Source organism: Lepidochelys kempii, chromosome 8 (assembly GCF_965140265.1).
Source record: "Lepidochelys kempii isolate rLepKem1 chromosome 8, rLepKem1.hap2, whole genome shotgun sequence".
NCBI classification, from domain to species: Eukaryota; Metazoa; Chordata; order Testudines; family Cheloniidae; genus Lepidochelys; species Lepidochelys kempii.
In genome coordinates, this window is record NC_133263.1 from 71,277,247 (window position 1) to 71,304,509 (window position 27,263).

A 27,263-nucleotide genomic window follows, 5' to 3' on the forward strand; every position below is an offset into this window, starting at 1 on the left:
AGGCCCTTCATGTCCAGATTCACTGGCTTCACATTTTCATGTGCATTTTTTCCCATAGATCTAAGACTTTCTGTCCTTAAACAGTCCCTTATGACTTCCTGTATATTTTAGATGGCACGGCTAATGGCTCAGATTAGCTGCCAGTGCTGCCAGATTTTACATTTCTTAAGCTACACATTAATGATACAAAAAAGAAGGGGGCCAGGAGTGGGGAAGGAGAGGGGAAATGGGAACTTGACTTCTACTGCGCTACAGATGAAATGACTGAACTTCAATGAGGAATTTAATCTTTATTTTTATGATAGCACAATAAACTCACACAGTAGCATTGATCTGTACTTATTTAACAAAATACATTCTAGCAATTTACAAATTTTTCCATTTGAAAACATTGCATAACAGTTTATTAAACACAATATTTTATATATAGAATTTTCATTGAAAAACATATTTAATTTTATATTTCCAGTATTTTTTTCTCAGTAGAGCACAGCCTAACAAAGAAATTGGTTCCCCCTTTCACAAGTAAGAAAAATTAGAACACTAAGAAGATGCCACCTGTCAATTTATTTCATCCATTTTAAATTAAGGTATTAGTGGAATGTAAACACAGGTTAATTTTACAAAAGGCTCCTTATCAGAGATACATGCAGAAATCTGAGTTCCAATGTATTTCTTATTACATTTGTTTTCTAATGTAATATAATTTGATAAGCCATTATTAAAAAGAGTAGCCTTTGGCACTTTGAGTAAAAAAAGAATATATCAATATTATGTAAAGAACACAATTTCAATGATTACACAAGTGCTTTAAAATCTTTTGTTAAGAAATAGGAAAGCTTGATAGGAAAAATATCACACTGCACTTGAAATAATGCAGCAAATTTCATAGTAGTAAAAGCAACATATGCTAGATACCCATAAATGGCTCAACTAAAACCAAGGAATAAAGAGCAACCACTCCCACCAGAAACCCGGTCATCTCCAAAACAGTTATACTGCTGGAGAGAGTAGTGTATAATCCTTGGTTTATTGCCAGTATTTCCAGTTGCAGTTTTCCATTTCTTTTTTCAGGTTTATCTACTTATGTCCCCTCCTCTTGAATTTATAGGCCAGCAATGACTGTGTCATATCCATTCCATTAAAGCTAATCCTACTTGCTTAATTGTACACCCAAACTAAGCTAAAGCCTACATATTTTATCCAAGACAATCCACGTGTTTGCAATCCCTAGGAAATGTGTAAAAAAGGTTTGATATTAAATACCAAGGACTGAAGACTCAGTTTTATTTATATAAACAAAAACAAAACAAACCTTGTAACTATTGTAATCTGAAACTGCATATTCTAAAAAATTACTTTTCTTTTCTCACCGTTCCCTGGTTTCTATGGTTACGTTCACCACTATAGTGCCCAGTAGTAACACTCACCATTAGTAGCAGACTACACCACCCCCACAGGATAGTTCCTTAAACATAATCTGCAGAATTCAAACTTGGAATCTCAGAGGTGAGGAGGTGGGGGCGTCTGTTCGGATTGGTGGGGAAAACAGATACTGGCTCCATTAAGGGTCTCCCTGCCCCCTTCCTTCAGGGGTTTGGGGAAGGGGAAAGCATCACCTGAAGTGGTGGGCTGGCCAGCAGGGCTCAGGTCAATCATTTGTCCCTGTACACTGGATTGGGGAGAGGGTATATAAAGCCTGTTCCTCCGGCTGGAATCCCCCTCCATGCCTCCAGTCCCTGGGATTAAAGTAGGTCCTGGGATTGTTTGGTCAGCTGTGGGCATTGCACTAGGCACCTTATTTCGGACTAGGAAGGATTTTTTCACCTTACTGCCAGATTGGGGTTTTTTTGCCTTCTCCACAGCAGCTCAGTGACCTGGTGGAGTAGGTTAGGAGATTAAGTTCAAGCTGCTGCAATTTAGTAAGTGGAAGATGTTCAGTACAGGTACTCATTCTATAGGGGCCCAGCTCCCTCATGAACCAGAACTGGAAGTTGATTTAGGGGTGCCTTCCCCTAAAGAAGTTGACTTAGGAGGTGCCTGGAGAGGAAAGGGGTTAGGGCTCCTAACGTCTGATTCAGCAAGAAGACAGCCCCCCATCATCAGCCCCTTATCCCTCCTATGAGGGCTCCCAGTGGGGTCCCAGCAACAGGCTAGAGACCATCTGTGGAGAGCTGGGGGACTGATCCACTAGGTGGAAACAATTAAGGAAGGAATCAGGACCTGAACTGTACAAGACATTGCCTGGTAGTTTCCAGATGAGCTAAAGTTGCAGCCTAATTACACCAAATCCCTTGCATCTTGTCTGTCCTCCTGCATGTCCAGGACAAAGCCATTTTAGTTCCTTTTAGAGTCCAGTTTAGTAATTCCTGGCAACACAGATTCTAAGAAGGCAAGTTACTTCCTCATATTATAAAAGTATTACAGGAAGAATCACACCATTAGGAGTTCATCCATATTCTCTCCAGTGCCAGGACACAGCCCTCTTGATTCCTAACTGAAAAAAAGCCATGTTTAAGGAGGGTCTTATGAGTCTGTCCCAGGGCCCCCAGTAGCACCCGAGGCACAATGCAATACTCGTGTATTGATTCTGCATACTAAGACATTCCAAATTTAAAGCAAAGCATTAAAATAAGGATCCACTATGACGAGAGTGAAGCTTATGGTCATTTTGTGCTAAGCTAAGCAAGTGAAGTGTGTACATCCAAGTGTGAGCTAGAATGCCAGTTAATCAATAGTTAGTGACTGATCAGGCAGTAGCAATTTCAGTTTTCATGGCTCACCTTCTTTCACAGCAAATTTCTTTGCAGTTATCAGTGTCAAGCATTATCTAGTTAAAAATTAACAGAAAAATATAAGGTCTGCAGAGAGACAAAATGAGAGCTTGTAAAATGCAAAATCTGTATTATTTTATGTGCTTTAAAAGATCCCTTTAAAAACAATATTTAAAACTGTTCTACAAGTTAGCCCACTAAGAAGAAGCCTCTTCATTAGTAGCACCTGTACTTAAACAAAAGTTGAGCAGCAGCAGCTAAACTATTCAAACTAGATAGTTATTCCACTCCAATGGAATGTCACCCACATATTTTTTTGTTGCAGTAAACATTATTTCAAAGAACTACACAAAATCTTTGCAATCTTTTAATGTGACAAATCCACTATAACAAAGCTGTAAATATTTCCTACTCTACATGAATGCAGCCAGCATCGTCCTAGTATTAGCAGTATTACTTTTAAAGTAACTGCACATCAATATGTCATGTGTCGAGTTTAACGCATATGTAAATTTTCAAAATATGTAAAGTTATAGTCAGCACCACCCTGTATTAAAGTTTTGGTGCAAAATCTGCAAAGGTGAATATACAACACTGATACAGGCTTTGCTGTGAAAAAATTATTTGTCCTCAGACATAAATATAAATAAAATCAAAAAGTTGGCACATTCAGGAAATAAAGTGTCTGTGTTCAAGACCATCACTTTGATTGATATCGTCACCCTCTGAGAAATGTTTTTAGTCTGACGAAACAAGTTGTAAGAAAACTCTTTGTATTAGGTTCTTGCATTGTGCTTTCCCCCTCCCCCCCAACCACATGAAATCCACAAGCTCATGCACACCATACATCAGCAACATCCAACAATAGTCAGGCCGATGCTCAGTAAATTTGGCACATCAAGAATATTTCTGAATCTGCTCAAAAGAAAGAGAGCACAAGCTTTATCAAAATGTGTTAATTCTTGGTCATATGGATCAGCTGACATGTCTCTTTTCATTCTTTGTAAGCTCTTGTGGGGGATGTTCCTTTATAGAAGATGTTTCTAGTGTTCTCTGGGCTGCTCCCTCTTTCAGGGATTAAAATAATGTTACCTTTTCTTCGAAGTGTGGAGTCACGGCTTGAAGAGATGGACAGAGTTTCTGAGCCAATCTCACTTCCCTCCACTGGTGTGACTCTTATAGTGGTAACCCCATGATGGTGATGCTCACTGTTATCTATGTTACTTCTTTTCCTGTCACCAGACCCATAACTGTCTTTCAAGGAGTCACAGCTCTCAGAGTCTCTATTGAGATCATTTAGCTCATAAATTTGACGAAGGCTACCTTTCTCGGGAGCTTTCCATTTCCAAGATCCACTCCCTTCACCTTCTGATGGCACCTGAATTATGGGTCTGTTATTTTCTGGATGGGCCTCAACTCTTACAATACCACTGGGTTCATGATCTGTCAAGGTTTTATATCGGATGGCTCCAGTGCAGGTGACTGTGCTGCTCTCTGAATTCTTAGGACTGCTCTGAAGCACTCCTTGCTGCTTTGACATGGCTATTACTTGCATGATTCTTGGCTGACTGTTACTTCTACATGCAACGCTTTTCTCTGCAGCTTTCAGCCATTTGGCCCTAGCTGAACTACTTTTGGGAGATGTGTTTATATTTTCCTGGGTCTCTTCAGGAATATGGACTAGCTGTGAAGAACCAGGACGTGACTGAATAGAGACTCTTGGCCCTCCAGAAAGACCCGCGTTATTACAACCCGGAACACTGCCAGGCTGAATTTTGAGGTATTGATTGCTGGGGCCATGATGATCACCATTAACACCCACTCTGGATGGCTCAGAGCTTGATCGCATTTCAATAGCCCTTGGTGGTGAATGGCCGGATTCAGTCTCTATTACTTGCAAAGACAATTTTCGACTTTCGTTCTTGTTCTTCCATTGAGAAAGAAGTTGCTTGGAACGGGCAGAGTCCATTGATGCATGAATTGTTGCGTTTCGCCTTGCTGGATCTTCCAGTGATGGCGTGTTGACTCTTGGCAAAGTGTTGCTGAAAGTAACCATATTTTCCTTTCCCATTGGGCTTCGTGGAGTTATAATCTCTACATCAGCATTTGCTCTCTTGATGTTAGTCAGGGATCCAGAATCTCTATGGTTTCGATTCAGAATACTCTCAGAATGGTGAGAGGAACGGCCGTCACTATTGCCACCATTTTTACCCGGTAAAATTCTGTTGGCATCTTGACTCAGGTCTGTCAAAGATCTTAATGGTTCTCTTTGCAGATTCTGGTGAATTACATTCTCTTCACTTGGCAAGAAGTTCCCCACAGCATAAAGACCCTGATATTTGGATAGAAGCATTAGATAATTATGGAAAAACAAATATTTTCAGACACTTTAATTATACTTTCATGGGTTTAAATAAATAGAAAACGCATAATATTAATACAGCTAAATGGTTCAGTTTGTTTTCTTTCCATTACTACTTATCCTCACCAATACAAATCTTATTTATTGTTCCAAATTTTTCCCTCAGTTCTGTACATGCAGGTATGTATAAAGTGGTACCATTGTGATCCTTTATTACACCCATGTAGTCTAAGAGAATAACTGGGAAAAGCAGAGGATTATTTCCCCCTCCTACAAAGCAGCAGGTACAGTACAAGGGAGAATGTTTTGTTTTTAAAATAATGTTTTCACAATTCCTGGCCTTCACTTAAGTAATGTTTACAGCTACACAACTGTCTGCTCTGATTTACTGAAACTTGTTCCAGCTAGATTAGTTCTCTGCTCAGTGGTTCTGCCCTTTCTACTGTGTAATGACCATGTAATACAATATCTACATGATAGAACAATTTGAATCAATTGGCTTCCAACGTATGCAGAACTTCAACAAGGTTTAGCTTCGTGACATTTACTCCATTCAGTGGGCCAGTTGTAAAACAATATCATTTTAAAGAAATTCTAGTGAGAGAGAATATTTAATAAACAGTCCAAATGCTTGAGCTAATCACTCAGGTTAATTCTTTGCACTACTTCCAGATCTGTTTGTAATTACACAGTATTAATTTCTCCTTCTCAACCTCCCCATTGATTTTTTTTTTTTTTTACTTTTCAGAGCTGATTTGCTGGCTGCAGAGTATTTAGAATGAAGAGTCTCTGAAGTAAGCCATCATGCAACAGCCTATGAGCAAGCTTAGTCAAGAACATGCTTGAGTGTGTGTTTCAAACATAGGCACAACTCAATTTTGCTGTGAATTTTGTATGTCTTTACATGCACTTGTCATTTTATGTGGCATCCAGAGTAAAAAAATCAATTCCAGATCAGGTTACAATACACAGGAACTGACCATTTTCATATACAGTGTGATTTCAATAGTCTACTCATATTGGTGTTACTTCTACCACTCTAAAAGCTATTGCCTCTAATATCATCCTCTGGTGAGGGCATTGCATAGCAAAGGTTCTCAAACTTTTGTACTGGTGACCAGTGATGAGCTGGAGCCGGTTCGCACTGCTTCGCGCGAACCGGTTGTTAAATTTTGAAGCAGTTTTAGAACCGGTTGTTAACCCGCTTCCCTGCAGGGGGCGCTGAGGCTTTGATGGGCTCCGGCCGAGAAGTGATGTAATTCCTCCTCTGGCCGGCGGGGGCGCTGCGCTGGGGGAGCCATGTGGGCTGCCGCCTGGCCCTGAGCATAAGCCCTGTTGCTGCTGCTGCTCCCCTGGCCCTGGGGCTCCCGATGCTGCCTGGTGGGTCCCTGGCTGCTCTGCTGGGCCTGGGCTGCGTCCTGCTGCTCTCCCTGTGAGTACCCACCACCCTGCCCGCAGCCACCCCCGCACCCCCTGCCTGCACCAGCCCCTGCCTCCGGCGACCCCCGCACCCCCTGCCCGCAGCCAGTCCCTGCCTCCGGCCACCCCTTGCGCTGCCTGCACCAGCCCCTGCCGCACCCCCTGCCTTGCCCGCAGCCAGCCCCTGTCACACCCCCTGCCTTGCCCGCAGCCAGCCCCTGTCTCCAGCCACCCCCTGCCCTGCCTGCACCAGCCCCTGTCTCCAGCCACCCCCTGCCCTGCCCGCACCAGCCCCTGCCACACCCCCTGCCTTGCCCGCAGCCAGCCCCTGTCTCCAGCCACCCCCTGCCCTGCCTGCACCAGCCCCTGTCTCCAGCCACCCCCTGCCCTGCCCGCACCAGCCCCTGCCACACCCCCTGCCTTGCCCGCAGCCAGCCCCTGTCTGCAGCCAGCCCTGCACCCCCCTGTCCTGCCTGCAGCCAGCCCCTACCTCCAGTCAGCCCCTGCCCTGCCTCCAGCCAGCCCCGGACCCTCCTGTCTCCAGCCAGCTCCACACCCCCTGCCCTGCCCACAGCCAGCCCTGCACTCCCTTGCCTCCAGCCAACCCCGCACCCTCCTTTCTCCAGCCAGCCCCCGCATCCGCTGCCTCCAGCTAGCCCTGCCCCACGCCCTTGTCTGCAGCTGGCCCCCATCCACTGATGCCCTGCAGTTCCCAGGGCAGTAACCCTGCACACCTGCTTCAGTGAGGGGGGCAGGGAGCAGCTGGGACCCACACATGTGCACGCCCTAGGGTGACCAGACAGCAAGTGTGAAAAATCAGGACAGGGGGTGGGGGATAATAGGAGCCTATATAAGAAAAAGACCCCAAAATTGGGACTGTCCCTATATAATAAGGACATCTGGTCACCCTAGCACACCCCCAGGGAGTGGCAGGGACCCACACATGTGAAACTTCGCTGATTTCTAGTTCAGGCCCATCTTTTTAAAAAAGAACTTTAGGCAGGGTTAACATACACCGTATTTTCCCGGACAGGTCAGGCTTTTTGGTTCTTAAATCGCCGTTAGGGAGGTTCCTCCCGGGAAAATACAGACATATGGTAACCCTGCTGGTACAAAAATACATACTGGGGCACATACCTTAAATCACAACTTTTAATAGGGAACCGGTTGTTAAAATTTTGGCAGGTCATCACTGCTGGTGACCCCTTTCACACAGCAAGCCTCTGAATGTGACCCTCCTTATAAATTAAAAACACTTTAAAATATTTAATGGTATTATAAATGCTGGAGGTGAAGCAGGGTTTGGGGTGGAGGCTGACAGCTTGCGACCCCCCATGTAATGACCTTGCGACCCCTGAGGGGTCACAACCCCCAGTTTGAGAACCCTTGGCATATAGCCTGTACTGTCAAGTGATTACCATGATGTGACTGAACATCATCTGTTTTAATACTATATTGAAGAGCATTTCTGACTCATTTTGCTTCATAGCTGGATGCAGGGAAACATCTTTTCCTCACCCACACAGGACCCAGGAAAAATGCTGTCACTAGAATTCCTTGAGCACTGGGGAGGCTAGGAGGTAGCTAGCCTAACAGTGTTCTGAAGACTTAAGATGATGTAGATCAGTCAGACTGGGGATGTGTCCAGAGCCCCACTTCCTAGCACACACAACACCAAGCACTGGAGGAATACTTGCTATGCTTTTCACCAACAGATGTAAGGAGAGCTAAGCCCTTCTTGAATCCTTCTACCCTATACACCTGGAGTGCCTCAGAGGATCCCTGCTCAGGCCGCAGAGTTCTGCACAACCTCCCAACATGTTCCAATGATGTACAAGGGCATTACGTTGCCCTTAGTTTATTACCAACTTGGCAATTTATTGTACCTGTTTATGTTAATTTTGGCCGTTTTAAAGTTCATATTTAATTGTGAAAACAAAACTGATATTTGTAATATAAACTACACATGGCAGCAAATTCTGATCTAATCCATTATTTTAGCTAGTGTTTGGATAGAAAAGTCACAAGATACTTTCAGATAGCACACAGTCTTAGAGCTGTTTCCATGTTCAATCTTAAATTACATTTCCTTTTAATAGCAACGTTGTACATTATGTTATTTTCACTGGGTGACTGGCTCCTTTAAGATGAAGCAGGGTCCAATGCACTGCGACTGACTGGCTTTCCTCCAACAGGGGTTATGAGATGGCTCTGGGCCCAAGACGGGAGGTTCAGGAAAGGGCAGGGTGAGCTGTGCCTGAGAGCACAGGCTGGAGGAGCAAAGAAAGGGTCAGGTGAGAGCTTCTTGGGGGAGACAGGGAAGCTGCAGAGAATGGAAAGCCCTGCAGGCCTCCGTGAAACAGGGAGGGAGGCCAGGCTAGGAGACCAGCGGCGGGGCTAGCCTGCTGAGCTGGGGAGCCAGTGCTGGGAGGTTGAAAAGGACTAATCCTGTATCTGGGGTAGAAGAGTCATGAGACTGCTTATTCCCAGGTGGATGGCCTGGAAAGGGAGGCCCTGGAACAAGGCAAAAAAGAACAGGGAACACGGTGCTGATATTGACTTTTGGGTGGGTGACACAGCGGTTTTGTCCCTGAGGAGGAGAATGGAGAAAGTGTTGTACCTTTATATGTTTACTGTGGGTCTGTGGAGAATGGTTTTACTACAAAGGTTTTGGGGAAACTGCTGCTTGTGAATAAATTATACCTAGAGATGGGGCTTTGTGTTGGACACTGAGGAAATTATGTTCCTTTCATGGATGGAGAAAAAGGAAACTGATGCTAACACACCTATAATGCTGCAGCCTGCTGCATGAGGGCATCCCAGGTGGGGTGTCATCCCTATGACAGGCAATCCATTTTAAAGCCATCCTGTTCCCCCTTTATCAGTTTATCTCCAGAAACGATACTTGTGTAGAATTCACTAGCCCATTGCAATATGAATGACTTGTGTTTTCTAAAACTTAGAACACATTCATACTGTATTTACCAAATAGAGAGCAATTCCTCCTCCTATTAGAAAACCACAATAGACATCAACTGGATGGCTCTTGTACTGGGTGATACGAGTCAGGCCACATATAATTCCACAGATGATAAATGCGAAGACGAGAAGAGGTTTCAGAAGTTTGGAGGAGTCGGTTAAAGTGGAATTGAAGTACATCTTGAAAAGAAAAGAAAAAGTGATTTATGAAATTTCAGATTGATCTAAGAGGACATGACTTTATTTCATGTATGGTTTCTTCAACTGAATACAAAGGAATGCCTGGTATATTCTTATTGCATCAATTTTGTTGATTTTATTTTTCATTCTTGGTAAAATCCATTCAACTGCTATAGAAAAATCTTTAATCAAATGGGACCACTTCCAAAGGCCTTATCCAAGCCAAACTCTCACCGAAGACAATGCAACTCAGACCTGAGTAAGGATTTGGTGTGTTGCAAATATTACTAGCTAAGGAGATAGTGCTTTTGGAACATAGGAATTGTCCAACCAGATAAGACCCATCGTCCATCTAATACAGTGTTTCTGAGAGCAGTTAGTACGAGATACTTTAGAGCAGTGTTTCTCAGCCAGTGGGTCATGACCCCTGGGTGTATGTCACAAAAAGCAATCACAATGTGCTGAAAATTTTATTATAATCTAAAGCAAAGAAAATCTTGCTCCTCCACTTCCCTTAACCTTCATGGTCAAGTATTGTCTGTTGAGTATATAACCACACACACAATTAAATTATATAGACCTATCATGGTTATCCTTAATATATTTTTTACTCTTATTTTGATAGTAAGTGTAAGGGGATGGTGTAATGTTTTGACTTTGAATAAGGAATCACTAACCTAAAAAGGTTGAGAAACACTGCTTTGAGGAAGGTACAAGAGATCCCACAGTGGGCAGATGTGGGGTAATCAATCCTTCCCCCCCCCAGAAGGTTTCAGTTTAATCAGTGGTTGTTATTTATTATTTATTTGCATTGCAGAAGTGCTTAGAAGTCCCTCACGAATCAGCACTCCATTATGCAAGTCACTGTGCAAACACAGAACAAAAAGACTGTCTGCAGTAACTGATTTAAGCCCGGAAACATAAGGTTTCACACTGCTTCCAATCCTCCGTTAGCATTAACTCTAGATATTTTTGTTGTTTACATAAACAGCCACTTGCTCTTTGAATCTTGCTGAGTTCCTAGCCTCTGACCTGTGCTCCTCCTAGATTTTAAAAATTAAACATTCAACAAAGGCACAACTAACCATAAATTAGCCAGCCAATCCTATTGGTAAATATCAGTGGAGCTATTCACATCAAACAAACAAATTCCTGATGTAATTCCACTGAAGTCAATGCAGCGATATCAAGTAAGAATTTGTCCCTTAAAGTCTAGAGTTTGGATGCAATGTTTGAAGTTAGATGGGAGGAAGAAAAGAGGCAGGATATGTTAAGCATTATTTGAACGCAAACTAAAATATCACTTTATAAGACAAGTATCATATTTTGTATGCGAATAATATGAAGCATTAAATATGCTTTAATGTTACACTCCACTACAAAGGATAATGTTGCTAGATAACAAACTGTGTGGAACTACTGTGTCCCTACTGTTTCTTTTATAGTAATACAATATTGAGTTTATTTTAGCTATTTGTAATTTCATTTTGCTGTCAGGCTCAGAGGATAAGAGCTTATTTATTTCCTTACTACGTTAGGCAACAATCTAAGTCAAGTCACTTTACACCAGAGAGTAAATGACATTCTGACTTTTCTCTAGTACAAATGAATAATGAACAGAGTTGATTACTTACCGAAATATATACAGCTGCAAAGGCTGCCAGAGTCGCATGTTGAGAAGGGAATGACTTTCTGCCAAGGAAGGATACTCAAATTATGCTTCTCAGTTCAAATACACTCTGCGACTGCTCATTTAAAAACACATGGGATGGTACAGTCTTTTTTAACTTATGAATCACAAGCAAATAAATTATCTTTTATATTTTTTCCTAAGTCCCCATTCCGTATTCTGGGGAAAGGATCAGCTAAGAACTGAATTAATAAAATAATCACATTTTGTTTTAAATATTCAACACCAAATCATTTTCTGATATTAAAAAACAAACTAGATGCACCAAACTCTGAGATAGTTGATTTCTTTAAAGGGGCAAATATATATATAATTACATTTCTGGATATTTTTTCATGATGGGCCATATCCTACAAAAGTCTGTTCATATGAGTTATATAATTATTCCGTTGACTTCAGAGGGACTTCCTTTTTGACTAACAACTAATAGTAGATGTTTGGATGATTGGGTCCAAAGAGATAAGCTCAAAAATCTCATTAAAAAAAATTCTTACATAGTAAATAGATTGAGATTTCATTAATTCTTTCTTTAGGCGGTTAGTGACTGGAATGAGTATTACAGGAAGACTGCTACACATTATCTACCTTATTCTTTTCTATCAATATAGGTAGTTCTGATTGAGGGGAAAAACGTGAATAATTTATTTGAGGCACATTGTTTAGCCATCTATAGAGCTAGTCAAATAATGGAGTTTTATTATTTGTGAATAATTTATTCATCAACAATATTATTCTACTGCTAGTCAAATAATATGTGCAAATAATTGATTACATTATATATATCTCCATAATCTTAATCAATGAAGTTCATGGCTCAGATGATTAGCTGTGGCCTAAGAGTGCGCAGCACAGGTCAGGAAGCAGTCTGCTTCTGCAAATGTTGGGCCATCTGAATGCCACTCCTGGGGGCTGCTCTAATTTGTGACTGCTACCAATGTACTGTTATAGTAACTGGGTGTTGCTGGAGCATGAGGGAGTTGTGGTCACACCCGGTTTTCCCTAGCTATGCCCCCTGAAGAGTCAGTCAGGATGGTGATTAGAATAGTTGTTGCTACAGTGTCTCTACACCAACCAAGGATCACCCTAAGCAGAAGAGCTCCTCTGGTGCCAAGATCCACTGGCTGAAGGGCAGCTTTGCACCACCAGAATAGCAGAAAGTTGCTTCGCCAAATATGAGAAATGGGGACCCACAAGTAAGACTGATAATATGGAAAACAGAAAGCGTCCTGAAATGTTGTAGGTGGTCTGGAGGAGCAGTGTGAAGGCTTAATTTCTTCAGCACTCTGACATCCCCCTAAATGTCTTCCTCTGACTGCGCAGAGACCCTGCATCCTCTCTGTGCTTTCTCTCTCCTCCTTCCTCCCCATATTACTGTTGTGAAAAGGGGGGAATAACAATGGAGCTTTCTTGTCTTAAGGAGGCGGGCATAGTGAACCTTCATTTTCTCTGTCTCCTGGTTCCTCAGATTCAGCTCCCAGTAGTTCCTGACGTGACAGGCTCACGTACGGCAAAGGAACTGGAGAAAGCATTTCAGGATAAAGTAATCCAGCCCCTTCACCCAACAGCTAAAGGAGCAGACCAGCAAGACAAAAAAATTGGAAGATTCCTTGAAGATGTCAAGATTGTGGGGGACTCCTGATTTTTGGCCGGATTCTGCAACATGCTGGGGGTGGGGGGAGGCCTCAGCTCCAAGTGATGACAGAGTTGAGTACTCTCAGCACATTCCAGGATTGAGTCCCAGATAAGGAGTTATAACGAGGGTGAAAGTTACAATGTGTAGCTTAGCGTCTATTATTTTAGAACATTTGCAGCCAGAACCATAACAGCAGTAGCTAAATAAAACTGTCACATCAGATATTCTGGATCTTGACATTTGCCCCTTTATGATTGCATTTCAACACCTTCTTTTCTCTGAAAAGAAGAACAAAAAAGTCACAAGGGCATGAGAGGAAAAAAAAATAAAGGGCTAGATTCAGTTTATAAAAAAAAAAACAACCTCTGTTGTACAGCCAGGGTTCTTGACCAGAATCCTAGTTAAAGGTCTGTGGAAGATGAACGGAACGACTCTGACCTTTAAAAAAGGGCACTATAAATAGAAAATATATGTCAATTTGTTGTCATAAATATGCCCCTCTTAGAACGTTACAGCAATGCTAAGAAGATGTTGTCGTCTACAGTATGTCCTGGTGAATTAAAGAATTGTTTTTTCTTTGAGAGGCTGCATCATATTTTTTTATATTCTGCGTTTTGCTTTGTCTTCTCTAAATAATTCTGTGTAAATGAACTCTGTGGCCCAAATTCAGAACTAGTGTGAATGCAACTCCACTGATCTGAACTTTGTGTCCAGGCCCTGGTCTATAGTGGGGGGAGGGGTGGATTGGATCTAAGTTATGCAACTTCAGCTACGTGAATAATGTAGCTGAAGTCGACGTACTTAGATTGACTTACCGTGGTGTCTTCACTGCGGTGAGTCGACGGCTGCCACTCCCCCGTCGACTCTGCCTGCTCCTCTCACGGCACTGGAGTACAGGAGTCGACAGGAGAGCACTCGGGGATTGATTTATCGTGTCTAGACTAGACACAATAAATCGATCCCCGCTGGATCGATTGCTGCCCGCCGATTCGGCGGGTAGTGAAGACATGCCCTAGCAATTCCTCAGTTTTGACTCTGGCTAAATAGAAATGTGTTAATTTCTCATTAGTAAGGTCAGAGATTTAGATCTTTGACTCCTTTGTAAATTCTGAGAGCCTTTCACAAGGAATATCCATAAGTATTAAGAGTGGCATAGGGAAGAAAAACAAAAATCTTCCCTCCCTAGGACATGGAGCCTCTATAGCAGACGTGGGCAAACTATGGCCCACGGGCCACATCCCGCCTGCGGGACCATCCTGCCTGGCTCTTGAGTTCCGCGCCCCTCCCCTGCTGTCCCCCCTCCTCTGCAGTCATGTTGCCACGCCGCCAGCGCTCTGAGCAGCAGGGCTGTGCGCTCCTGCAGGGCAGCGTGGCAGCATGTCTGCCTCCGGCCGGGGGTCACAGCTGCCAGACATGCTGCTCTGAGTGGCATAATAAGGGGGCAGAGAGTGTGTGTGTGTGTGGGGGGGGGTTAGATAAGGGGCAGGGGGTTCCGGGGGGCAGTCAAGGGACAGGGAGCAGGGGGTGGTTGGATGGGGTGGAGGTTGGATGGGGAGGGATTGGGTAAGCGTGAGAGTCCCAGGGAGCCTGTCAGGGGGCAGGGGTGTGGCTAGGGGTCAGGGCAGGCAGGGAGCAGCGGGGGTTGGATAGGGGGTGGGGTTCTGAGGGCAGTTAGGGGCTGGGGGTCCCAGGGAGGGCGGTCAGGGGACAAGGAGCAAGGGGGTTGGATAGAGGGTGGGGTCCCGGGGGGCGGTTAGGGCCTGGGGGTCCCATGAGGGGGCATCAGGGGATAAGGAGCAAGGGGGGGTTGGACAGGTCGGAGGTTCTGAGGGGGCCAGTCAGGGGGTGGAAAGTGGGAGGGGTCAGATAGAGGGCAGGGGCCAGGCTGTTTGGGGAGGCACAGCCTTCTCTACCTGGCCCTCCATACAGTTTTGGAATCCTGATGTGGCCCTTGGGCCAAAAAGTTTGCCCACTCCTGCTCTATAGGCTGTGGTAGAAGCCACTCAGTTTCTCCCCCAATTTGGGTGAATGAAACCATGTATTTCTGGTCTGCACATCTTTGTCAAAGAGTCAGTTGTGCCAATGAATAGAGAGAGAGGCCTGAGCACAGCACTGGATCCAGCTGTCTGAACTTTGACAAAGTTCAGGTCTGGGTCTTAATTTCATGACTTTGATGTGTAGCTGTGTCATTGTGTTTTGGTTTATTTTCTGTTTACTGAACCTTTTTGTTTTTTTGCATTCAGTGCAAATGCAGGCTGTTACAGAGGAGAGGTACATACAGGGCTCTCTCAGGGAGATATTAATTTTATTCTTTCTTGTTTTGTTATCTTTTAATTTTAAAATGAAAATAATTTTGGCTGAAAATGTATGACTCTTCTTTGTGAATGGAAAGCATAACATCTAGTATTAATGTGGTAGATAAATTCAGAGTTCTGAAAGAAAACCTACTCTGAGCACAAGAAATAAGCTACCACTCAGAGTCATGAAATATAAACATGGGGGATAAAACTAAGGAAGCTATGAGAGGAAAAATAGTTCATATAACATGCAGAGTGTAAGAACACACAATGCAAAGGGGATAAAGAGGATTATGAAAGAAAACAGAGAGTATAAAACTGATTAAGAAAAATAGAACTAACAAAAGGAGACAGAACTCACCTATGATATGAATAAAATTATGGAAAGGCACTTTGACTATAAACCGGGGAAGAGACTGATGAGGAATGCCACTGGACCACTAAGGGATAACAGAGAAAATTAATTTTCTCTATCAGCTGAATAATTACACAAATTCTTCTCTTTACTGTTCACAGGGGAGTCTGGAGGCTAGTTACGACATATGGAAACAAAGTTTCTGGTGTATTATAAATTAAAAATGAAGGCCATTAGCAATCTCACAAAAACAAGACTTGTACAAGTTAAAATCACGACAGTCAGATTACTCTCCAAGGTTGGAGAGATTATACCATAAAACCCCAACAGGGGTGACTGAAGAGTCTGTTGGACCAATAAGAGATATCTGACCACTCCAGCATGAGTGGAGAAGGACTTGAAGGAAACAAAAATAATAATTAAGGAGGAGCCAGAAAATTATAGATCTTCAAATGCAATCTCAGTGTCAGGAATAACATAGAGATATTAATATGAGATGAGATCATAACATTTCTGAAGAAATATGAGCTGATTAAAATTGGCCACTGGCTTCATAAAATATTCATCTGATGTGACAAATCTGATTGATGTTTTAGAGGTGATGATATGCGAAGTGAGGGGTGAAGTACTATTCTGAAATTTCTAAAAGGCATTTGACAGAGTGGACTAATAAGTGCAGCAAACACAGAACAGTAGATGCCCTACTTGAAAGGATAAAGAAATTACTTGGAGCAAGGGTGGACCTATGGAACCCCACTGAACTCAGTGGGATTCCATGCAGATGCAAGGTACTGCCTGCACCAGTCACCTTGCAGAATCAGAGCCTAGGTGAGAGTAAAGGCTTATGGGGTAGGAAAGAACAGAGTGAAGAATTAGCCACTATAGAATGATAGAAATGTAGGGCTGGTAGGGACTTTGAGACGTCATCTAGTCCAGCCACCTGTGTTGAGGCAGGGCCAAGCATAACTAGACCCACTCTGACAAGTGTTTGTCTAACATGCTCTTAAAATCCTTCAGTGATGGAGATTCTGTAACCTCCCTTGGATATCTGTTCCAATACTTAATTATCATTATAGTTAGAGCCCCGCGTGGACACACAATTTATATTGGTGGGCATAAAGTAGATATCTGCGGAGCTGAAGGGCTCTAGTGACAGCAAGCGAGACCAGCAGGACCATGGTCAGCACCTGGGCCAGGAACCACACAGTGAAAGCAGCAGCATGTCAGGCCGCCGCTTGCAGGAGCCAGTGCCCAGCCCAGGCAGCTCCTCTGGCATGGCTGTACTGCCCCCAGCCCTGTCCACTATGGTGGGCACCAGGCTCACTGGCAGTTGTCCCTGGTCACGCTAGTGTGTCCAAGCAGCTCACATGCTCCGGCCATTCTATAATTTTGCTGAATCTCTTTTAGATACCTATGTGCAAATTAGAAAACCACAGTATCGAACATTCAAGGGATTTCAACATGAATGATAAATTAGAAAGGAGAGTTAACCTATTGTGGGAGAGCTAGGAAAAACTGGTGGTGTGTTCAATGGAATAAAGAGTTTTAAGAGGAGATGTGACTGCATTTTTCAAGAGCCTAAAAGTATAATTAGGGTAAGTTTCTTGAACTAACTGTCAAATATTAAGACTCATGGTGAGGACCAGGTGCATCAGAGCAATAGGATATAGAGTCCTTCATCTCTAGGAGTGACTGTTTTACCATCTGATGACTGCTGGCCTGTCTAAAACGCATTTGTGGTCTCTGAGTTCCCAGAGAACTGATGTCCAGCATACATAAACTACCGCCACAAATAGCGTTAACTTCCATGCTTGTTGGCCATCTCCATGGGAGTGATCTCCCTGAGTGACCAGAGAGAATGAACTATCCTCTTGTCCCTAGACAGGTAAGGACTGAAGCTCATATTGGTTGGGGAGTGTAGAGTAGTTTGCAATGCTGCGATCTTTTCTTAAATAAGGGACTTCAGTCTCAATGTCTGTCAATGTCCTGACTTCAGCCAAGCAGAAAATGCACAAAAAAGTAGTAAAGAGCAAAGTGTAGTGGACTTCATGAACTAAGGTATAAGGAGACCTCAGGTAACATGGGTATTTAGCTATGATCTTTCCCTACACATCATGTAGAACTTATGAAGACCCTATCAAAAGTAAAAGTAGAAGCAACCCAGGTTGAAAAATGAATTAGATACTGTGCCTACTCGAAAGGGAAGAAAATTGTTAGTTAATAGTGGGTACCACCACACCGTTAGGCACTCAAGACTGTCTGAATACTCTCCAAAGTCTCCCTTAGGCCTTAGTTAAGTTTACAGTAAACATATCTAAAGATCAACTTATTCACTGAATTTTGTTATAAAAACTGTCAAAACTCACTCAGAATTGATGATAGTTACTGATTAAGCCTGGTAAGTGGGACAGATAATTAAAAATAAGAGTGAATACCTACATCCTTTAAAAGCAACCATGTAAGGAAAGATTATTACACAATGAAATATGGAACTAACCTTCCACCATTGATGATTATGGGATCAGATCCTGAACAAATGTCTTCCACAATGTAAGAATTTTCTGAGCAGGATACATTTAGGGATGTGTAGTTAGGTTTGCATACAGTCAGGAAATATGGTGTCTGATACCCTGTTGACAGCTGTATGATGTCAGTAATGAGAGCAGTAGAACAAAGGCCAAAGACATGAACACCTAGAAAGTAAAACAAACCAGCTGGTTAAACTTAGTTAAGATCATTGGATCAAATTCACTGCAACATGAGTAACCACAGCTCCACTGCATTCAGTGGTATTAAACTTGCTTACGCCAGAGTTTAGGTACGATTTAAGTGGAATATTATTTAGTCTGTAAGCTTTTTGGGGGAGGGCCTGTCTTTTTGTTCTGTGTTTGTACTGCACCTAATAATATCCCCGCCATTACTGGGGTTGTTAGGCATCTGATAATAATAATAATTAATAATAAGCCTTTTGTGGGCCCTCTGTGCAGGGGTAAATTTGGCTTATAAACTGTAGTAAACTGTATAGTGTTCCAGTATCATATTGGAAAATGTATATGATGTTATGAATATAAGAAATGGAGATTCTGTACTTTGGAAAATTGACTCTACACTGATTTCCTTTTTTCTCTCCCAATTTTTTTGGCTTTAACTTTAATAACCAAACATCTTGTTAGCAAGGATTTTTAATAAATCTATCAAACTGAGGTACCGTATAACTGGAAACTATCAAACCTAGTACCTATATAATAAGAAAGGGGAAAAAGTGATCTAGGTAACTACAGCCCCATTAGTCTGACCTCAATAGTATGCAAGATTTTAGAACAAATATTAAAGTAAAGAATAATTAAAGACATTGACGTAAAATGAAAATGGGATAAAATGCAACATAGGTTTACCAAAAGTAGGTTGTGTCACACAGACCTGATCTTTCCTTAAGCTAACTGATCTTTTAGATAAGGGAAATGTGGTAGATCTAATCTACCTGGATTTCAGTAAAGCATTTGATACAGTTCTATTTGGTTTCAGAGTAACAGCCCTGTTAGTCTGTATTCGCAAAAAGAAAAGGAGTACTTGTGGCACCTTAGAGACTAACCCATTTATTTGAGCATGAGCTTTCGTGAGCTACAGCTCACTTCATCGGACCTGAAGTGAGCTGTAGCTCACGAAAGCTCATGCTCAAATAAATGGGTTAGTCTCTAAGGTGCCACAAGTACTCCTTTTCTTTTAGATCTATTTGGGAAATTATTAGCTTACCTGGATAAAATGGGGATTATTACAAGAATTATGAGGTGTGTAAGGAACTGGCTAAAGGAGACACAACAATTGGTTGTTCTAAAAGAAGAACTGTTGGGCTAGAGGAAGGATATTAGTGGAATTCCTCAAGGATCTGTCTCTGGACCAATCTTATTTAATATTTTCAATAATTCATTAATCTGTTCATACACCGAACTGGCAGTAGAGGAAATGGAAGTGATGACAGTGCAAGCTTTCCCACACTGCCCCAAGGATGGACAACTCTCTAGGCATGAGAATATGCATGTTCATTCAACACTTGTTCGTTCTCGTGAGATGGCCACCTGTAGTGCCAAATAATGCCAACTGGGATGTGTGGTGTTCTTTTGTTTTCAGTATGGACATCTGTCTATTAATAAGGGATCTGAGAGCACCAGCTCATCTCCCACAGACCACCAAACACCAGTCAGATTGTAATGACTTTTGGACATTGCAGACCTTGTTTGTGTCCATGCAGTGGTTTAACCCTTGAATCACAGTGTCACTCTTTTTCATTATATTACAAAAAACAAACTAAATTGTTTAGTTAAACTGCACTTCCTGTTAAGAGTTTATCTATTGAAAAATGCAGTCTTCCTCCAAATGTTCTCTTTTTGTTACTGACTAATAACACTAGTATCTTGAATGCCAAATTCCTGAGACAGAATATATATAGTTCAAGTAAATGTGGTTGCTTTACGGTGCATTTTTTTCCTGCTTTGGATGGTTTTCAGATTTGTTTCCCTGATCAACTTGAACTGTTTAAAGTAGTTTTTTCCACTGGAGAACTTGAAGAAGGCTGAAGTTATTGCTTTATCATGAGATGATTAAATAAGACATATAAATGAAAGATCAGATTCAGGGAATAAATTAAGGGTGAAATCCACACACCTCCAAAGCTTGGTTTATATGGAGTTGGAGAGGGACCCCCTTAGGTGGGATAGAGCAGGATATGGAGCAATTTTGCAGCCCTCCTTCATAGCTATTCTAGCCTTCTCAGAGTCCCCACCACTGCTGCTCTTATGTGAGGGTTTCTGGCCACTGAATCTGTGCTGTATATGGGTCCAGTAACCTCCTCCTTTTCCCACTCTAGCACTTTCCTCCATTCCAGCATAACTGGAGCTGTGGTGAAGCCCTCCGCTGCTCAAAAACATTGCCCTCCTGTGCACCTGCTCTGCCCATGCAGGTTTCTGCAGCATAGAGGACTGTGCTTTGAATCTCTCACCAACAGGTACACTTCATTCTACACGAAGAGCAAAGAATAACTGGTCAATTCAAATCCAGTGATGGTCACCAATAATTAAAAACAAAACAAAACACCTAATTGCCTTCTTATCAATGGCTTATATGAAATGAATATGTCAGCCTTCATCCATTTTCCAGGAGATAAGGGGTAGATTCACAGAGGTATTTAGGCACTTAACCCGCAGATATAGGCAACAAATTTCCATTTTTAAGCACCATTGCAATTCACAAAACTCCTGCTCAGCTGCCCAAACTCAGTACCTAAGGTTTTGCAGTAAAAATTCCCTAGGCACCTATGTTTCTGTACACCTCTGTCTCACTCTGTGTCCAGACGCCTATCTCCTATCTCCACCACAGAGTGATTCACAAACCAGTGGAAGATAGGTGCTCTTCCACCTAACTTGTGTAGAGACCCAATCTGGCAAGCATACACAAGGCCACCTACCTCCAGGCAGAGCAGCCAAGGAGGAGACTCTCCGTTATAACCTTTAGTCCAGTGGTTGGAGCACTCACCTGGGCTGTGGAAGACCACTGGTTCAAGTCTTCCCTCTTCCTGATGAGGAGATGGGATTTGAACAGGCACCCTGCCACCTCTCAGGAGAGTGCTTTAACCATTGGGCTACTGGATATTGTGCTGGGACAGTGGGGGAGGTCTCTCTTCTCTCCTATTGAAGTTGTCCCATTTAATTAAATAACTGAATATTATTTGGGCCAGAGAGAGTTAGAATGATACTATGGGCTACTGGTTAGGCCCCTCACCTGAGAGGCAGCAGATTCCTGTTGAGTTCCCTTCTTCTCATCAGGCAGAGGAAAGACTTGAACAGCTGATCCCCCCACATCCTACGTGAGTACTCTAACCATTGGGGTAAAGGGAGGTCTTCTATAACACCTATGTCCTTTTGTGAAGCCAGCCTCAGAGACCCACCATCCACACATGGAATATCAAATCCACTGATATTTTTTGATAGGGCTATCAGCTCAAGCGGTTTCTATTGTGTTGCTCATGAATAGTGATTCTTTTTACAGGGCAAAAAACATTCAAAACAAAACAAAACCCATACATCTTAACACTTAAATGGACTTTGAAAGGAGATGGGGGGGTTGGTGGGATAATGATAAGCCAAATTATTGATTTAGCAATACTGATGATAATGCAATAGATGAAAGTGAAAAATGGACAACAGAAGTGTTACGTCATTGAATGTGTGTTTTTACTTTGCAATACCATTCAACAGCTTCTCTTGCACTTTTTTTTGGCAGGATGAGAGCTATGCCAATAACTGCCGTTTACTGTCCTAAAAGGCTATTTTAAAGAACAAAAAAAACCCGTGTAATTAAAATAAAAAATACGTCACAAAAGGCATTTTTGGTAACTAATACCCAAAACCCACCAACGAATCTGACAGCTCTTCTAAGGAAAGAGTTGAAGTTGCAGCCTCCCGCATTAATATTGGCCTCGGCTCCAATCCCATTTCTTCTTTTAGACAGGCAACAGTAGAGAATTCCTTCTCCTACCATTATCTGCAATGACAAAGGAGGTATTCATGGCATAGGTAGCAGTTATGCAGCAGTTAGTGACTGGATTGTAAGGGCTGAAATATATTATAATAGAACAAATCTCATCATTCACAGATGTGTACTTGCCTTTAAAGGATTTACATCAATATGTAAACATTCACAAATGCCATTTCCCCTGAGTGAGGGCAGGTGAGAAGATGGCACTGACATTAAATATAAATGACATAAGCTCTTTGGGTCAGGGACCATCTTTGCATTTTGTGTGTATGTGTGTGTGTATAGTGCCTAGTGCATGGAACGCTGGCCCTGCCTGGGGCCTCTAGGTGATACAATAATATAAAAATGTAATAATTAGAAAATGCTGCATCATAAATGTGAAAAGCCATAGCACTCCCATCGCATTTCTGGGGTGGATTTAACACTCAACCTTTGGCTGCCTGCCTGCCTAGCAATCCCTGGCAGCCTAAAATTCCATGACAGCTTGTTCTTCCCTAATTGTATAATGGGTTTGGTTTTTAACCAGATCCACTGCAGAGACTGGGGTTCTGTCCTTATAGCCATATAAATTAACAGAGTGAGAGAGATAGCAAGCTACTGAGGGGTTACAGTGGAGCTAGGAAGGAGAAAGTAGAAGTGCAGATGAGTGGCTGCCTCATGCCATCCTGGTGGCCTCAGGGCAACCCTGCCTGTATGCAATCCCTTATCTCAGTTTCCCTTCTTGGATCCCCAAATAAAGTCCACACAGGGTTTCCAGTCCAATCACAACAGCCTTCCTTACTGGCTGATTTATTAATTAAAGTTCAAAACTAAATACAAAAGTCTTCCCTCCAGCCAGGTACAGCCAAACTCCCCTGGTCTGGGCAGAGTCCTTCCTGTATTGGTAGGCTACTCCCAGCCCTTCCTAGCTGTACCAGTTCCCCTAGTCTCAGGGTCTTCCCTGCAGGAGCCTCTCTCACTGATTGCAATCTCACTAGGGCTTTTTGAGCTTTTCTTACTATGGCTCCTTAAAGGAAAGTCCCTGATTCCCCTCAAGTGGGGCTCATTCTGTAATCAGGGTTGGCTTGCCCAGAGCAAGTCACCCGGATATAAGGAGGAAAGTGTGATATTGCTCTATGGAAGCCATGACATGGTCCTAAATTCCACACACTCAGATTTATTTGATGTTTCTGCTAAAATTCTCAGCAGTGATATAGTTATGTCAGCAATGCTGACCAGAGCTGTGTGAATAATTGTTTTCTTATATTTGTTGGCAATTTTGAAAAATCATAAAAAAAAAAAATGGGGGCAGGGCAGTGTCAAATGAAACGTTTTGTTCAACCTGAAACTAAATGTTCTGTTTCACTTTCAAGGTATTTTTAACATTTTTATATATTTTAAATGAAATTGAAAACATTTCAAAACAAAAATAATTTCAAATTGAAAACTGAAATATTTCCTTTAGAAAATGTTTAAACAAAATATTTAGACTCTTTCTCTATGTTTTTTTACATAAGCAATTTGGCGGAACAGACACATATCTGCAAAAATGTTTTAGTGTCAACGAATCTGCATTTTTCACCAAAAATTTTTGGCTGAAAAATTTTGTCCAGCTCGAATGTTGGCAAGTATATTGTTTTTAGACTTCAGAGTTAACACTGCACTGATGTGAATGGGCAGTTCAGACCTCAGAACAGATTCAGATTGTTTGTCTGCAGATTCAGTAAAATGGCACTGTGTAAGGTGTGATTCAAAAGATTTGCAATGTAGCTGAATGCTAAAAACTTTAAAAAAAAATGAAGACAAACTATGTAGGACCTGATGGAACCATCAGACAAGTGCTGATGCATTGTACTATCTCAGTGAAACCTCCTGTACAGGGGGGAGGAAATTAAATGGGACAGCAGTTTCTGGACAATCAACCCCCTGCTGACCACTCATTTGTTCTTAATTGAGTTTCCTTTCTTCCCCTGGAGCAAAATAAATGCAGTGAAGGTTGCGTCAGTATATGGGAAAGTCAATGGTAGAGGAGATGTAGAGAGTTTTATTAGCTAAGAGTTAATTTCACAAAGAGTCTATAACATTATTATCCATCTCAGTATCACCATTATAATGCTAAGACTTTGTCCAGGAGCAAGCAGTGGGATTTTAAATTAAAATTTTACAGAATCTTAAATAGCTTTTGGCAAGCATCAGGGGATATTTGGCAAGGAGAAAAAACCTGGAAAGATAGACCATCATGTGTTATAGAAGGGAAATCAGGGAAACAAAGCGGACAACATGGGGTAGTATATGCAGCTGATCATGTTGGTGTCTTTCCGGAGAACTGGATTAATCATGTTAGAGATTAAGGCTGGCAGATTCAGCAGATTGCGAATTTGCTCTCCTTCTTAGGTAATTTACAGGACAAAAGCTTGGACCATGGTAAAGCCAAAAGTTGTGCTACTTTACTAAATATTTCTGGGAGTTTTTATTTTATTTTACTCAACTGGGTAGTTGTGTTGACTGAGAAGGGGATAACATAAAGCTGCTGCAGTGGTGCAAAGCCTCTATTCTTTCTGCTTTGGTACTGTCAATCAAACTTGCAAACTATCTGATAAACTATATGATCTAACATTCAGTTACTCTGTGACAAAGCAGATAGGTTGCACAAAGGGAGCAAACAGTCTTTAGCCATCTAACATACACTGACATGGCTAAAACAACCACACCATATGAATTTTGTATGCTTTATATTTTCCTTGTAAGAGGAAAAAATATTAGAGGCCTGATTCAAAGCCCACTGAAGTGAATGGGGGTCAGGCAAATGCTGGAGATGCAATACCCATTTTGAGAGTTTAATACATATGTGTCAGAGTCATCTTGTCATTGGGAGTTACTGGAAAAAAATCCTCTGTGTGTAAATGTGTGTGTGTGTGTATATTTAGGCATACACACACACACACACACACAACGTATGCCTACACCAAGTACAGGCATTTTAGGAGGAACCTCAGGGCTGCAAATAAGTCTAGTTAAAAACTGCTACTGTTTAATGGAACTGATAGTGAGCAAAAACTAATTCGGTTTGATGGAAAGACACAGATACTCCTAAAGTAATAGCTTGGGAAAATAAGTTACTGGATGATATTGTAGTAAAGACTATTTACTCTAAAGGAAATAGACCTAAAACATACTCTAAACATGGGATAACGTAAGTGAATATCTCACCAGATAACATAGGCAAACTGATTCCTGCTCTAACTGTTTTTACCTTTCTAGGCCTCTGGGTAGAGATTGAGGTTGGGGGTTCAGAAGGGATTTGTTTTTCTTCTCCCCTTTCCTTTTTGTTAGCCATGATCATTAAATATTACATCAATTTGTATATGAGGTTTTTTTTTAACATGATTGTCATAAATATAAAGGAAAGGGTAAACACCTTTAAATTCCTCCTGGCCAGAGGAAAAACCCTTTCACCTGTAAAGGTTAAGAAGCTAAGACAACCTCGCTGGCACCTGACCAAAATGACCAATGAGGAGACAAGATACTTTCAAAGCTGGAGGAGTGGAAACAAAGGGTCTCTCTGTCTGTGTGTTGTTTCTGCTGGGACCAGAGCAGGAATGCTGGTCAGAACTCCTGTAAAAAGTCAGTAAGCAATTTAGTTAGATATGCGTTAGATTCTGTTTTGCTTAAATGGCTGATAAAATAAGTTGTGCTGAATGGAATGTATATTCCTGTTTTTGTGTCTTTTTGTAACTTAAGGTTTGGCCTAGAGGGATTCTCTGTGTTTTGAATCTGATTACCCTGTAAGGTATTTACCATCCTGATTTTACAGAGGTGATTCTTTTACTTTTTCTTTAATTAAAATTCTTCTTTTAAGAACCTGATTGCTTTTTCATTGTTCTTAAGATCCAAGGGTTTGGGTCTGTGTTCACCTTTGCAAATTGGTGAGGATTTTTATCAAGCCTTCCCCAGGAAAGGGGGTGTAGGACTTGGGGGATTTTGGGGGGAAAGATGTTTCCAAGTGGGCTCTTTCTCTGTTATATTTTTTAGACGCTTGGTGGTGGCAGCAAAAAGTCCAGGGACAAAAGGTAAAATAGTTTGTACCTTGGGGAAGTTTTAACCTAAGCTGGTAAAAATAAGCTTAGAAGGTTTTTCATGCAGGTCCCCACATCTGTACCCTAGAGTTCAGAGTGGGGAAGGAACCTGGACAATGATATTCAGTTCCTGTTGCTCCCATAATGTAGTAAGTTATGTATGGATCTCTTAGGCTTCTGGAAATTTTATGTTAGAGTATTGGAGTTCCTGGTATGGTTCTCAGTGCTTCATTTTATATATTGCATCTTTTGCATGAATTATGATTCCTTGGAAAATTAATGAAAATTTAAATACAAAATACTTAACTGTGCAACTCAAATTTTGCATAAGTATATTCTTTGTGCATTAACTTCCTAGGATTTTTATTTAAAGGAAAGAAGGAAAAAAATGAAGAAAGGTAAGTCTCTAGTTCCATAATTCACAGGTACCAGTGAGTAACAGACAACTGGTGTGTACCACTGTCATTAGTTTCTATTATTAATACAAGCTAAGTATGCATTTTGGTACAAGGAAATGTACTGGTGTATGTCCTTATTAGTATGCGTGAATTAAGGCATTCCTAGAGCTGGCTAATAATTAATGGTTATAACTTTGACGCTTCTGGACTTATTTTCTTCAAATTTGGCTCAGTATTTAAGTCTCAAAAATATTTTAAAAAATACTCAGACAATTATAGACAAGCCAAGTTCGGAGAAAATGGCTTCAGGAGTTTCGACATTATGAACGTTTAAAATCAGCAAGATAGTTTTGAAAAAGGCACAATGAACTAACTGTGATGCATCTTTTATTCCGTAATCCTGCTTGATTTACACACCTATTTAACTTGACGCATATGAGTAGTATCACTGACTCACTCTGACTACTCATGTGCATAAAATAATCTCACATGTAAATCTTTGCAAGATAAGGGCTTAAGTACGCACTTGTTGAACACAACATTTTCTACTGCACAGTCTCATGCAATTTTAAAATAATCATAACTGGCAA

At 41.7% G+C, this 27,263-nt stretch overlaps 1 protein-coding gene across 1 annotated transcript in view; it reads right to left on the reverse strand.

The window, feature by feature from the left end:
- Positions 1-322: 322 nt before the first annotated feature.
- Positions 323-27,263, reverse strand: part of PLPPR4 (phospholipid phosphatase related 4) — a 47,671-nt gene continuing 20,730 nt past the window's right edge. Inside the window, exons 3-7 of the mRNA XM_073356953.1 lie at positions 22,097-22,226; positions 18,187-18,382; positions 11,349-11,406; positions 9,541-9,714; positions 323-5,106 (exon numbers count right to left, since the gene is read on the reverse strand). Of these exons, the coding sequence (XP_073213054.1) occupies positions 3,769-5,106; positions 9,541-9,714; positions 11,349-11,406; positions 18,187-18,382; positions 22,097-22,226 (1,896 nt within the window). The 3' untranslated portion in view covers positions 323-3,768. The remainder of the gene's footprint in view (positions 5,107-9,540; positions 9,715-11,348; positions 11,407-18,186; positions 18,383-22,096; positions 22,227-27,263) is intronic.